The 15281-nt window shown below is 43.1% G+C and overlaps 1 protein-coding gene across 12 annotated transcripts in view; it reads right to left on the reverse strand.

The window, feature by feature from the left end:
* The window catches only part of CSGALNACT1 (chondroitin sulfate N-acetylgalactosaminyltransferase 1), a 359890-nt gene that overhangs the window by 33880 nt on the left and 310729 nt on the right, over positions 1-15281 (reverse strand). For all 12 annotated transcript variants that reach the window (XM_073017977.1, XM_073017975.1, XM_073017973.1 and 9 more), the window contains one exon: positions 3375-3476. In XM_073017977.1, the coding sequence (XP_072874078.1) occupies positions 3375-3476 (102 nt within the window). The remainder of the gene's footprint in view (positions 1-3374; positions 3477-15281) is intronic.

Here is a 15281-nt window from a genome sequence, read left to right on the forward strand (position 1 = left end):
CTTCATCTATGAAGTAGGGCCCACAACAGTGTCTATCTCATCAGGTAATGAATATTAAATACTATAATTTATGCAAGTTATATTATTCAGAAATAAGACACCTCTGAACAAAAGTTTTATTACCTTAAAAATAATTTTAAAATGTTTAAATAAAGTTTCATGTATAAGCTTATATATAGATTACTATGGGAGGCTGGGTGTAGAGGATCACACCTGTAATCCCAGAATTTTGGGAGGATAAGACAAGAGGATTGATTGCTCAAGGTCAGGGGTTTGAGACCAGCCTGGGCAACACAGGGAGACACTGTCTCTACAAAAAACATATATATACAAATAAGCCAGGCATGGTGGCACATGCTTGTGGTCCAAGTTACTAAAGAGGCTAAGTTGGGAAGACCACGTGAGCTCAGGAGTTGGAGGCTGCAATAAGGTATGATCACACCACTGCACTCTAGTCTGGGTGACAGAGCGAGACCTTGTCTCAAAAAGAAACAAAATATATTACTATGTGCACAAATTTATTATATACCTGGCATTATTTTTCTCTTGATGAACAAACCTTGAACATTTTCTCTGCATTGTGTTGGGCTAAGTGCTGGAATTAAGGAGTCACAAGACGTAGCACTACTTATTGAGCAGCTTATAATCTAGTTGCAAAGTTAGGACAACAGGAAGAAATGTAAATCATCAAATCGTGCACCAAGTGCCAGATATAAGAGGTGTAGAAAGTGAGTACAGTTGGAATTCAGAGCGTAAAGGACTGGGAGTCAGAAAGAGCTCCAGAGGTGGGAACTTAGGTGGGGAGTGATGGGGGTTGAGGTTTGAGTTAACAAAAAGGAGGGTGGAAGGAACCCCCAAAAGAGGAGAATAATGGGAGTGAAGACAAACATCAAATTCTGCTCCCAGTTTGGCTGGGGAGCAGTAAGTCGTAAAGACAGGATTAAAAGCAACAGCCCGTCTGGGGACAAGGCTAAGGCAGTGGGGGAGGTAGGAAGATTGATCTGGAAGGTGGAGTGTGGTATGGTAGAGTGAAGTCAACTCAGGCTGGCTGCAGAGGTCTGGGCATTCCTAGGAGAGGTGGCCTGACCAGCAACACCCTAAGAGAAGGCAACACATGGCCCAAAGCATCAGTTACATCAACACTACAGATATCACTGGTTAATAGAATGAGGATATCAACACCGAAAAATTATTTATTTTATTCCCTATGCAACTAGTCAACTAGGTATAGGTATAGGTATATACATATACAACTATATACATATACCAGGTATAGGCATATACATACACAACTTAAGAAGTTCAGGTTAATTTTGCCAAAGTTTACGTAGCATTACTTTAAACACCAACCAACCTGGTCTCTAGCATGAAGCGAGCTGGATAGATTGATGACTAGATGTTTGCCAAAGTTGGAGGCAAACCATCTGTACCACTCGAATGATTTTACTTTTCTTACTCAGATTCTATGCATTCTTTGCTCACCAAGCTACCTTCTGGTTGCAAATTCAGCTTGCCAGGTAATTTGATATGGAGAAGAATGTATCGATGAAAGGATGACCTTAAGCATCCCAGTCACTACAAGCGGTCTAAACTGTCCTTCTACTTACCCATGGGACTCATGTAAATTTGGTTACCTGTAACCCTCAGCAAACGTCTGGTCACTCTTTGATGTGCTGGAAATCTGCCAAAAAGGAGGCTGTCAAGCCTAGCTGCACTTCAGAGTCACCTGGGGAGCTGCTTAAAATCTCATGGGGTGGGGCAGCCAGCTGGCTGCAGTTGAGGGAGCAGCCCCCAGGCGGACTACCACCTTCTGGTACAATTGTTCTCAACTGTGGCTTCATATTAGAATCATCTGGGAAACTTTAAAGAACCTATGTCTAGGACTTACACTGACAGAGATGTTAAAACCTACCCATAGGGCAGGGGACATGAATTTACACGATTCACGTTCTTTGTTTCTAAGCAGAGGTGAGAACATTGTAACTCACTGGAGTCAAGGAATTTCTATTTCACTTGCATTTAGGATATTCAATTATTTTATTCTATTTGATCTTAGACACAGGCATAGCTTTAAGTTGTTGCTGGTTTTAAACTCTCAACTCACTATAGCTTTAGAGCAGGGATGGACACAATTTGTCTGTAAAGAGGCAGACACTGAACAGTTTAGGCTTTGTGAGTCACACAGCCTTTGTGGTGACTACTCAGCTGCACAGCTGTAGACAAAGGCAGACACAAATAATATGTAAACAAATAGGCATGCCTGCATTCCAATAAAACTTTACTTGCAAAGATGGGTGCAAGACGCAATTTGGCCAGTGAGCTGTAGTTTGCTGATCTCCTGCTTAAGAATGCTGGAACAATTATAACTAGCATTCAGATCTTGGGCCCATTCATACAAAACTAACAACAAAGCATAAAAAGTACACTCAGTCTTAGAAGCTTATCCTTCGACTATCATCCTATTACCATCTACCAGAAACTCAAAACAGAGGGTACTGTTTATATCTCCATTATATGGATCTACTCAGACTATTTCTGCCCTTGAGTACCACTGGCCATACTCAAAGCTTCACTGGCTTAGAAACAACCCACCCTGATTACTCAAATCACCCCCCTGCAAACCTCCAGGGCAAACTACAGGCCAGTGTGCAGTGCCATTCCGGCTTCCTTACTGGCAGAAGATGCCATGGGGATTACTTATTCACTTATTTTTACAGGGAAAAAAATCCATCTCTGCTGCTTTTGAATAAATTTATTCCCCATGCAACTGATCAACAAGATATAAATGTACAACTGAAGGTCTCAAGCTTTCGGTTAAATAATTTGTATTCAACTGAATAAGTTTGATCAAGGATCCTGCCTTGGCCGCCATTTCTGGTTTCCCCTGAATGTCTCAAAATACTTAACGAATGAAAGCCCAAAGGGTGAGACTGTTTGCTAAGTGGATGAGATCTGAGCATAGACTTCACTCTTAGCCTCTGAAGCTATGGCTGAGACGGAGTTCACTGAACAGCTGTGCTCTCCCTAATTCCTACTCTGCAACATAAAGAAGTCCCTGCACCTATGGTGCTAAAAGTGACAACATCCAGTTATGTGGAATCTCAAAGAAGCCCACGCTCTCCTCACCCTTGATGTGTGCAGTTTATCTCTAATGACAAAGTCATCACCCATGCACACTGAAAACCAGTGTCAGACAGGGTAGTCTCCTGGGGAAGAGGAATGCAGACATTTCCCTGCACACAGCCAGCAATCAATCCATCCCAGGTCACCCACAGTGTAAAGGAAAATAAAACTAAGCAGAAGTTTCAGCCTTGGATGTGTGCTCCTGAGCTCAGTTACCAGGACTCCTTATGACGGCTCCGTGTTGTACTCACTTGGAAGTGTTTTCAAGTATTCCTTTGACTTCATTTATTTCTTCTTTCCCAAAGTAAACAACAGTGAGATGGACTCTCCCATCCTGCTCAATGCACATCTCCCTGGAAAACAAAACACATGCATGTCTGGTGCCTGTTTTCACATTGACAGGCACGGCACAAACAAATACCTTTTCATAAAGTACAAAAGGGTCTTGAAGGAAACTAGGTAAACTTCAAGAAGAGCAGAGATGGGAATCCAGGACCTTTCTGACTGGCCATTCCATAAGGAAAAAGACCAAAAGGGAGAGGTAAGAAAGATGAGAATTCCACATGGAGGAAATAGGGAAGATGATACTGACCCAGGCAAGACACATGCAGGGCTCACTCTGGTCACCGGCTTGGTTCTGAGAATTCTGTCTCTTTCTGGTGGAAGAAAGAGTTACCTCAGCAACCCAGAACAATGGCAGAGGTTTAAAAGCAGAAAAAGGATAGAGAACAGAGGCCTAGGATGTAACGACATGTTTCAAAATCAGGAGCTCCTACGTAGCCACAGTCCCTGCGGACTCAGTCATCACCAACCAACAGTGAAATCCTGTGTATAGAAAAGATCCCTTTCACAAACTTCCCAGACAATACCTTAATTTCCTCTGCCAGGGCAGAATAAAGGCACACATACAAGGCCAAATGCCAGAAAAACTGCTTGAAATTTGTGCATGCAGTGGGAAAAATCCATCCTAGAATCTGGAGAGGGTCGCCAGCTAAGTATGAAGAATAAGCATTCTCAATTTTCTAATAACATCTTTGCTGTCTCCCTCTCCGGTATTTTTAAATCCATTCAAAGCACTTCCTGTTTTTAAGCAGTAAGACAGATGCATTGGACCTTTACTCTCTGTGACTAGGTGAGGCGCCTTAAAAAAGGCAAAGTAGAATTTGTTGTGAGGTCTACCTCCAAGGTTGCGTTCCATTCATTCATGTACTCGTTCCCTTCATTCATTCAACAAACACTTGGTGACAACATACCATGGGCCAGATACTCTACCAGTGGGTCTTAAGAAATGAGTAAGACATGTCTGCTCTTGAGTTCTCCATGTACTGTGTAAAACGAACACTCTCTGTAATATAACAAACAAGTGCTTTAGAAGAATATGAGTCTCGTACTGTGAAAAACCATGGCTGGCTAGCTGAACGATCTTTGTTTTGCTCTAAACAATTCTCAGTAGACTGCATCCACTGGAAAGGTGTGTGTGAGAAAGAGTGTGTATGTGAGTGACTATGTCCATATGTTTTTGGTTTGGAGGCAAAAGTTTAAAAAGTAAAGTAGGCCGGGCGTGGTGGCTCACGCCTGTAATCCCAGCACTTTGAGAGGCTGAGGCAGGAGGATCACTTGAGGTCAGGAGTTAAAGACCACCCTGGTCAACATGGTGAAACCCTGTATCTATTAAAAATACAAAAATCAGTCAGGCATGGTGGTGCAGGCCTGTAATCCTAACTACTTGGGAGGTTGAGGCAGGAGAATCACTCAAACCCGGGAGCCAGAGGTTGTAGTGAGCTGAGATGGTGCTGGTGCACTCTGGCCTGGGCAATAGAGTAAGACTCCATCTCAAAAATAGTAACTAACTAACTAAATAAATAAATAAAATGCATGAGAATGGAGAATTGTATTTGTTGTGTATTCAAACTCCTGGCTTTGCACTCTTATTCATACCCAGACACATGGTGCCTGGCTGCCTCGGGCAGACTTACATGCCTCTGATAGCACTTCTCTATGAACACTTTGATAACACTGTCTATGGAGCCTTTGCTATGAATCCCAGGAAACTCCAACCTCCTAAGATCCCTCTGGGGAGCTCATCATTTTCCCATGGTCTCTGTGCATGAGCTCCCCATTCCCACTGGGTCATTCTTCTGCCTGAACCTGGAAGCCTGAAAATTCTTTGATTAACTGACTGATTGAGACAGGGTCTCACTCTATCACCCAGGCAATGGTGCCATCTTGGCTCACCACAACCTTAACCTCCCAGGTTCAAGTGATCCTCCCACCCTAGCCTCCCGAGTACCTGGGACCACAAGTGTGTGCCACCATGCCCAGCTAATTTTTGTATTTTCAGTGGAGACAGAGTTTCACCATGTTGGCCAGGCTGGTCTCAAACTCCTGACCTCAGGTGATCCACTCGCTTTGGCCTCCCAAAGTGCTGGAATTAAAGGTGTGAGCCGCCATGCTCGGCCTTAATACTCTGTTTCTATTCCACAAAAACTCTTCTTAGGCTGTTTTTTCTTAAAACAAACAAAGAAACAAATAAACCCATAAACCAGTTCTTCCCCTAGATATTGTAACAAGAGGGTACGGAGAGTACAGAGGCTAATTAAGATATATTTCCTATCACAAAACATGTATCACAGTCACTTAGACACCTACATTTCTGTTTCCCAAGAGGCCAAAAGCCCTTCATGGTCTTTGAGTTCTGTTATTGATCTGCATGCCTGCCCCGTGGAGGGAGGTACGTAGCCATTGTTCGCAGTCTTAGCATACAGGCGAGGGAAGGAGTTCCAGTGACCTGACCGAGCTATGGAGGCAGCCAGGCATGAAAGCCAGGTTTCCTAAGCACCTGCCTGGCAGTCATCTCCCCAGGTCACCTGGACTGCATGAGGGATGCGCCTGTTAAGTCTGACAGCTTTGGACTCACTGTCTAGGACCCTACTACAAAGCTGGGGGGCTGGTATGGCCAGGTGGAAGGGAAAAGCCACAAGAAAACTCCAAATGTAAATGGGCTGTGGGGAAGGACTGTTCAACCTGAGTTTCTGATGGGAACCAGCCAGATAGAATGGGCAGATCTGATGGACTGGTGACGGGCTGATCTGAGGCCTGATTTGAGGACGGGTTGTACCCTTAGGGTGATAACTCATCCTAAGGGAGGCTTTTTCAACCTCTGCACTGCTAATAGTTTAGACCCGCTAACGCTTTATTGTGGGAGGCACCATGATGTGCACTGTAGGATGTGTGGCAGCATCCCTGTCCTCCAGCAACTGGATGCCAGGAGCACCCACCTATCCCATATTTGACAACCAAACAGGTCTCCAGACCTTGCCAGACGTCCCAGAGCAGGGGGAGGTGGGTGTACAAAATTACCTTGGTTCTCAATCACTGTCTTGAGGGAGAAACAGGCTCAGTAAAAACAACTGACTTTAAGAGGGGCAATTTGCTTGTCAAAGTGATGCACACCCCTGGGGTGGGTCCTGTTCTCCAGCGAGCTCGTGTGGACTCACCTGTGAGTCCTAGAGAGACAGAGCTACAAAAACCACTGGAAGGCTTTCTTCACAGCAAACAAAATTTGAGGGTACTGGGAGCTCAAGCCAGGACTTTCGGGGAATGTAATGGTGTTACTGTGATAGAGATCGTGGTGGGTATGGTAGCAGCAGCAGCTCCATGCCATTACGGAGTGATAGCCCCCCGGCTGTTGTCAGAAGCATGGATGTGCTTCATACAACGGATTCTTGTGCAGCCAGGGGAGGTTGAATTTAACATCTGCACATGTGTGAGTTATCACTGAGGATACCTAGAAAGACTGAGAGGGCCAGAGAAGGTTGGAAATCTTGCCAGAGTAGATAAGAGAAAGAGAGGGGGACACTTGTGTTTCTTGCAGTTAAGGATACCTATCTTTATACCTCATAATTACGTGGTCTAGGGAATCATGGATTCAATAACAAACACTTACTGGGCACCTTTGCGTGCAATGAATTATCCTAACTGGAGGAAGAGTTACAAAGGATGACCATGTATGGTCTTTGTAGTGGAACCAATCATCCAGGTTTTCCTGAAATTTTCCAGATTTTAGCAGTGAAAATCCTGTATCCTAGAAAACTTCTCAGTCCCAAGCCAGTTGGGACAACTGGTCACCCTCCCTACTGCAGGAACTTTATAGATTTTTTTGGAAGCAACAGACAACTAAAGAACTAAAATACAATGCAGGATGCAATAACCACAGTAACAGACGTAAAATGAGCTAAAAGGCAGAGAGGAGAGTATGGTTATTTCCACTGGGTGCCAGGAAAAGGGGGACTGAGGAGGAGGGGGATTCAGGCTGAGCCTTGACAGGTGAGTAGCCACCACGCACATGCACAAGGGCAGAGGCAAGGCTTTGACAGCTGAGAAAGGCATAGATGCCAGGAAATCACCTCACTATTCTTTCCTAAGTCAATTTTCTACTCAAATGTTCAGGTATGTGATGAACATCTATTTAGGCTTTAACCAGTGCCCCATGCAAATGAAACGACATGTAAGAGACCTGATGTTCCCACTGTAGTCTTCCATGGTTACAAGAAGAAATTCCTTGGCACAAAGAAATTGGAAATAAGGAAGAGAGTTAGTCGGGCTAACTAAAATCTGGCTTTAAAATCAGCATTCTTCCTTTGGTTTAGAGGTTCATCTCCCCTCCCCTGTGTCAAGATAAATTTATTGATATATAATTATTCTATTCCATCATTTGAGTAGTCCAATCACTGTTAAGAAATGAGTAAATTTTGACTCTCAATCAAGCAATTTGGACCTATTTTCCTGACTGTCCATTTCAAAACAGAAAATGAGATCATTTGCCATTTGGTCATTTTTCACTCTTGGCTAGATAGATGTTGCTACATAACCCCTGGCTCAAGTGAAATAAAAACCAATTTCTATTAAGTCCCCAAAGAGAAACCTTTATCCAAATACAATGAATGATATAGATTAGTATCTCTCAAACACATTAGCCATCCAACTTTCTTGGTGCAGCTCTGGTGTACAAATAGTGAAATGGCCTATGGGAGAGGTAGAGGGGCTTGGGGAAGGCAGGAGGATTAGACTATGCAAAATATATCATTTTCCTGTTGGGGAATACAAAGAAACTGGGAATCTCTATCACGATCCAACATTTGATGACCTGAGGCCTTTCTGTCACATAAACCAGCCTAGCTATAACATGCCAGGCTCATTTCAATTTCCAAGATTCTATACTTATTGCTTTAAAATAATTTTCCTGAGATTTTCAGAACCATCTTAATTGTTCTAGGCCAAAAAAAATGAATAAAAGAGAACTGCTAAAGAAAATTCAAGTACAAGATTTCCTTGATACTATATTAAAATATCATAAATGTTAGAAAGAGAACATTAAGACAAAAATTACCAGTCAAGTCTGAGGAGGAATATAGCAACATGAAAAAGGGTTCTCAGTCCAGCTGGAAGCAGTCAAAATAAAAAATCAAGTAAACTTGGAATTGAGAAAGATTTTTTTTAAAGCAAAGTGAAGAATATTTTCCATAAAAATTCTGCCTTTTTCCCATCAGAGAGGCTCAGAGATAAAGACCAAAGAAAATCTATAGCTTTGTTATTATGAGGTTCTTCCTGCTATCACAAGCAAAATCAACAATGAAGTAACCAGCTGGCTTAAAATCTAGAATACGGAAGGTAAGAGAAACAAAGCAGCCAAAAACCAAATTTGAGAATAGTTTCAACAGCAAAATGGGGTGGAAGACGAAAGAAGAAAGAGGGGGAAGAGGGGGAGGAAGGGGAGGATGAGGAGGAGGAGGAGGGGGAGGAGGGAGGAAGGGGAGGAGGGGGAGGGAGGGAGAGGAGGAAGAGGGAGGGAGAGGAGGGAGAGGAGGGGGAGGAGGAAGAGGAGGGGGAGGAGGGGGAAGAGGAGGGGGAAGAGGAGGCAGAAGAGGAGGCAGAAAGGGGAGGAAGGGGAAGAAGGGGTGGGAGGAAGAGGCAAGGGGGAAGAAGAGGGGGAGGGGGAAGAAGAGGGGGAGGAGGAGGAAGAGGGGAGGAGGAGGAAGAGGGGAGGAGGAGGAAGAGGGGAGGAGAGGGAGGGGGAGAAGGAGGAGAAGGAGAAGAAGAGGAAGATGAAGTAGGTTTAAGCCAATATTCAACTGGACAACAAGGAAACAGAAAACAGCAGGAGCTACATTTAAACCAAGCTTTCCCTAGTGAGATCCCTCTGTTCCCAGCCACAGGTAGAGTCTGCAGAGACCCAAGAGAGGCGGAGGGGAGGGGCATCAAGGGGTGAAGAAACTGCACGTGAAGCCTGTGAGGGTCCCACATTAGCCAGGACAATGACGGCAGGAGAGAAGCCTGCCACAGTTCCAGGCATCTGATTTCCATAAACAAAAATGAAGTCATTTGCAGGTACAGTGTCTCACACCTGTAATCCCAAAACTCTGGGAGGCTGAGGCAGGTTGTAAAGTGATCTTTACAGAAGATCACTTGAGGTCAGGAGTTTGAAGCCAGCCTGGGCAACATAGCAAGACTTTGTCTCTATGAAAAATCCAGATGGATGTGGTGGCATGCATCTCTAGTCCCAGCTACTCAGGAGTCTGAGGTGGGAGGATCACTGGAGGCCAGGAGTTTGAGGCTGCAGTAAGCCATGATCGCACCACTGCACACCAGCTTGGGCACTGAGCTTTTTTAGAGACCCTGTCTCTAAAAAAACCACAAAAACAAAATGGACTCACACAGCACATACATAGCCCCACAGCACCAAGAACAGAGTAGTCTATATTGCTATTGAGGGGTGCAGTGGGACTTTTATTCTCACTGACAGATGACAATACTCAAGCTTTAGCATCAAGTTTAAGCATCATGATTTCTTGTAAATTCGAGGAGTATCATTTATTTGGTGGTTCAGTGCCTCTTAAATGAAGGCCCTTAGGGTCTGGGTGCTAGGAGAAAGCTCATCTCATCCAGTGGATGACAGACTTCTCTTCACTAAATATGAACAGCTGGAGGACTTTGGCCTTTATTTTACCCCTTTCTCCTTGCCTTTTGGGACGTTCTGAAACCTAGTGTTTTTGACAGGTTTTAACTTTCTATTAGTCCCCATTTTTAGGTGGACCTGTCCCTCTTCCCATATTGAGTCCTTGTTCATTGAACTTGATAAAAATTGTTTTATTAAACTTGTATTTTTTAAAACACAAATAATTTGTGAGAGTAGTTGAGATGACTATAATGACAAGAAACAATAACGACAATAAATAACTTAGTCCACACACTCTGCGCACCAAGGAATCTATTTCATCCCCAGGGACCGCCCCAAGCATTGTTCTAGAGCACAAAGATGTGGCCTTTGCTTCCTTGCAGATTATACCCGTGCCTGGCCAGCACCCCGGGTGAGCCATTTTCTGCAGACCTAGCCTTCCCCAGAACCACTTTGTGCCTCGTGACCAAGGCTGCTCTTTCTTGGGAATTCTAGGTTCCACATCTCTTCCTTCTGTCCAAGAAGACATATTTATTGTAAGATTAAGCCATGCAAGTCTTTTCTAGGTGAGTAATTAACAAACTGATGCTGATGTAGAATAACCTACTACTGGTAATAATCTGCATAGAACTGCAAGGAGCTGGGGCCCATCTGGACCAAGACTTTGCTTTTACAGAAGATACTAAAGCTGAGATATATGAGGCAACATGTAAAAGATTCCTCAACCAACTGTATGAGAGCAAAGGGTGCTGATATTTTAAAAGTGATGCATGGGAAGGACAATGCTTTAAATACATTAATCTCAAACAGCAATCACTGCAAACTGTGTGCCAAAAATAGTTGAAAATGGCAACAATTTTGCCACCAATAAATGACCAATGAGGGAGACATAATCTTCTGCTGTGAACTTCAACAGACTGGAGGCCAAGGAAAGAAATGGAAGGTTCTACATTAGCTCCCTGTGGCTCCTGGCCCCACTGACCACCTCCAGAAGGGAAGCTAGTTGGTGAGAAAACAGAGGAGACACAGGTCCAGGTGTGAGAAGGTGACCTGTGGGACCTAGGGACGACACAGGAGACCTCGGCTTCCACCTAGGACCTTGGCACCAACAGCAAGAAGAGCCACAGCAGGCCATTGTGGTCTTTCTACAAATTGTAATGAAAATGGAGAGGGAAGGTAGTTGCATTCCAATTACTTGCCAACTAAGCTTGTGAACTAAGCCCTGCAAATAAAAAAAAAAAAAATGGAGCGGGGAAGGGGAGATGTGATGTAAGCAAACGAAAAAAGTTAATCACATGTAGTCAAGACATTTTATCGGAACAGTTAGAGGAGAAAGGATTAGAAATACTGAGAGCCGACGATGTATATGCGTCTCCCCCACAACCCACAGAACTGTTAGAGCCAAAACTTTCCTTTTTCCTCTTTTTGACTGGTAGGCGTGGAAAGAGCTGTTGAAGACGAGCAAGTGAGCTGGAGACGTGAATAAGTGGTGCCGACTCTTTGTGATGTCCCAGGCCTCAGCCCTTATATGAAGGCATTCTGAGAGCCAAATATGATACATCTACCCTTTGGGAAAACAATTAATTCCGCCTATACCAGGTGAGCCTGGTAAAACTCACGTGTCCATCCCAGGGCTCAGAGGAGCCAGAAGAACAGGGAACTTCAACAAAGGCAGTACAAAGCCCCTGGGGGTTCTTCCTCTCCTACACCCAGCTTTTATACTACAAATAAAGTGAACAGAGAAATACCCTGTCCTCAAAATACCCACAATTCTCAGTCAAGATGAGGAGAGAGCCAAGGAGAATCCACCCATACTATGTTCGAGCAAACAGAAGGCTGGGTAGTCCCCTGCACACGATGAGAAAAGATAAAAAAGAAATCATAGCAACCACATCCCAAGAATCAGAACAAAATTAAAAGTTAAGAAAGAGCATGCAAAGCAAAAGAAAAAAATGAGTCTGAAAGAAAATGTAACTCAAACAGAAGAAAATTTCTTAGAAATGTTTCACTTTATTGATAAAAATATGAATTTAATTTTCAAAAAGTCCAATGAGAAAACAATAAAAACAACAGAATAACGTCAGCAGGCACACTGTGTGCTTAGAAAATAAATCAACAGCCAAAATGCACAGAAGTAATACATTAGAAACAGCAAGGTACATAATAGATATGTCAGAAAATCAAATTACTGACACAATAAAGGTTTAAGTGAAAGCAGATAAAAGACTAAGGCATTAAAAAAAAAACAGAGATGCTAATAAATGGAGAAGACATGTAAAATATATAATTGTGTCCATGAAACAGAGAATCCAATAAATGAAGCAAACAGAAGAACTAAAAAATAAAACATCCAAAAATTTTCCTGAAAGAACCCACAAAGCAAAAAAGGAAACTGTACTACAGGCAAATCAGTTAAAGAATGACAGACATTGGCCAGGCGTGGTGGCTCACACTTATAATCTCAGCATTTTGGGAGGCCGAGGTGGGCAGATCCCCTGAGGTCAGGAGTTCAAGACCAGCCTGGTGAACATGGTGAAATCCTATCTCTACTAAAAGTACCAAAAGCAGTTGGGCATGGTGGCATGCACCTGTAGTCCCAGCTACTTGGGAGATTAAGGCATGAGAAGTGCTTGAACCTAGGAGGCAGAGGTTGCAGTGAGCCAAGACTGTGCCACTGCACTCCAGTCTGGGTGACAGAGTGAGACTCCTCCATCAAGGAAGGAAGGAAGGAAGGAAAGCAAGGAAAGCAAGGGGGAAGGGAGAAGAGAGGGGGGATGGGGAGAAGGGAAAGGAAAGGAAAGGAAAGGAAAGGAAAGGAAAGGAAAGGAAAGAACAATAGACGCTGAGGTGAGACATACCCTGAATAAGTGAAAGTAATTAAAGACTAATTAAGGAATTCTTCAGGCATTCTGGCAAAAGCCATTTACAAGAGAGACAAAATAAAGTGGTCTTACACTTCACCAGATCATTCAATGCCAGAATATCTACAAAGTCCTGAGGAAGGAAAGTGTATCCATGAATTTTAAGCCCAGCTAAGCTGTCTGTACACGATAATGACAACAAGTAGATACTCCATTCTCAAACACTTGTGACCTTTCTTGAAAACCTTTCTTGACCATACAATATAGGCAGCTAAGAACTCAGGAATGGAACGTTATTGGAAGAGGACTGCTAATGAATACACGAAATCCACTTAAATCCAGAACTAGAACTGTAGAAACTGTAGTTATAAAGCAGAATGTAAAGGCTGTAACCCTGTCAAGGTCAAAGTAATAGATTGCAGCCGGGCACGGCGGCTCATGCCTGTAATCCCAGCACTTTGGGAGGCCGAGGTGGGCAGATCACTTGAGGTCAGGAGTTTGAGATCAGCTTGACCAACATGGTGAAACCCAGTCTCTACTAAAAATACAAAAATTGGCCGGGTGTGGTGGTGCACACCTGTAATCCCAGCTACTCAGGAGGCTGAGGCAGGAGAATCACTTGAACCTGGGAGGCGGAGGCTGTGGTGAGCCAAAGCTGTGCCACTGCACTCCAGCCTGGGTGACTGTGAGACTCTGTCTCAAAATAAATAAATAAATGATTGCTAACAAAAATCAGAAGATGAGACACAGAAGGCAGAAAGTATAGCTGTGCTGATTTCCTTTTGTACTGTAATTTTCAATCAAGTTACAAAATGTAGTAAAAAAATGATAATTCCAACGATTTTTTGTTTCGCAAAAATCACTTTTTAACTTCAGCAGGATCTCTTGGGAACTAAAGTCTCTTACAGTGAAGAGACATTTTCTTAAAGTTCAGCAAATCCTTTATCATACTTCCAGTTTTCTTCTACAAATTTAAGCAAGATGCATTTTAAGTCTATAAGTAGAAATAGAATGTATAGTATATCTCATGTTGCACTGACTTATTCCCAGCTGGCAAGCAATTCTTCTATCTGCAGCTATGCAAAGAAAATTGCCCAGAATGATGTTCAGCTAATGTTAATAATGGTTAATTCCGGGAGGTGAGACCTGGAGTGACTTTTTAAATAATTTATTCCTTGTGCTGTTCTACACTGCTTAAACATCTTATAATAGCCAAGTATTACCTTTTACAAACTAAAAAGTCATGTTTAAATTATAAAAGCCAAAAATAATCTTTCACTGAATCTTTAAACAAAATATAAAACATATGGTAGCTATATAAATATTTAGAAAACAGAGAAAAAAAAAGAAATACAGATCGCTTCCAGTGTCATCTTCAGTGTCAACCGCAGTTCACAGTCTCCAGTCTGGGGACGGAAAGGACTTTATAGAGACAACATCCAATATTTTTTAAGCAGCCCTTTATATTTTCTCTCAGTAATTTTATGGTCATGTTAATTGTATTTAAATATTTAATTAAATGGAGTTTACTTTGCTTTTTGGTGTGAAGAAAGAATCACATTTGTTTCTGCTATGTTTGGCTAGTTGTCCTGACACCATGCCCTGAATAACCTCTTCTTTGGGTTTGAAATGCCATCTTTAATAAGGTCTTATGAAGAATTAAATACCCACAGGTATTTACCCTTTCACATCCCAGTTTTTCAGAGACCTCAACACACTCAGAAATGCCCTGACTGTGAAGTAAACTCCCTACTCAGCCTCCTGCTCCAGTGTCAGCTGTCCTGGGCAGCTTCTCTTTGTGTCCCATTGTCCCCTGGCTGTATCTTTGCCACAGCACGTGGCTCTGTATTTGCAGCTTCTGCTACTTGTGAAAGTAGGCACTGCATCTTGAATCCATCTTCCGATCCCTCGCTTCTGGGTAGCGTGTCTAGCACATGCAAAAGGCTCTCAAAACATCCTCTCCAGGTCACAAGTTTTCCGCCACCCATCCCTTCCAACCTACAAGAGCAAGGGACATCCAAATAGTAAAAGTCCATGTGGTGAGCTGAGAGGAATTGACTCAAGGCAAACTGCCCCAGGATTTTTGTGTTCTTTTAAAACATACACTGGAATCACATTTCATTTCACCCACTCCATTTTGGAGGCTTATAAGCTACTCATTTAACTCTTCTCAACGACACTTCTCCTCCTGTTTCTTTTCCTATCGTTAATTGCTTAAAATTCTCATGACACTAAGGAAATAGCTGTTCATATACGCCCAAGAGAATCCTGCTATTTCAGGCCCCAGGAGTCCCACAGGGAGGACTTGTCCTTTCACTGAGCAGATAATTCCTTAGTGTAAG

This window comes from Chlorocebus sabaeus, chromosome 8 (genome assembly GCF_047675955.1).
Source record: "Chlorocebus sabaeus isolate Y175 chromosome 8, mChlSab1.0.hap1, whole genome shotgun sequence".
NCBI classification, from domain to species: Eukaryota; Metazoa; Chordata; class Mammalia; order Primates; family Cercopithecidae; genus Chlorocebus; species Chlorocebus sabaeus.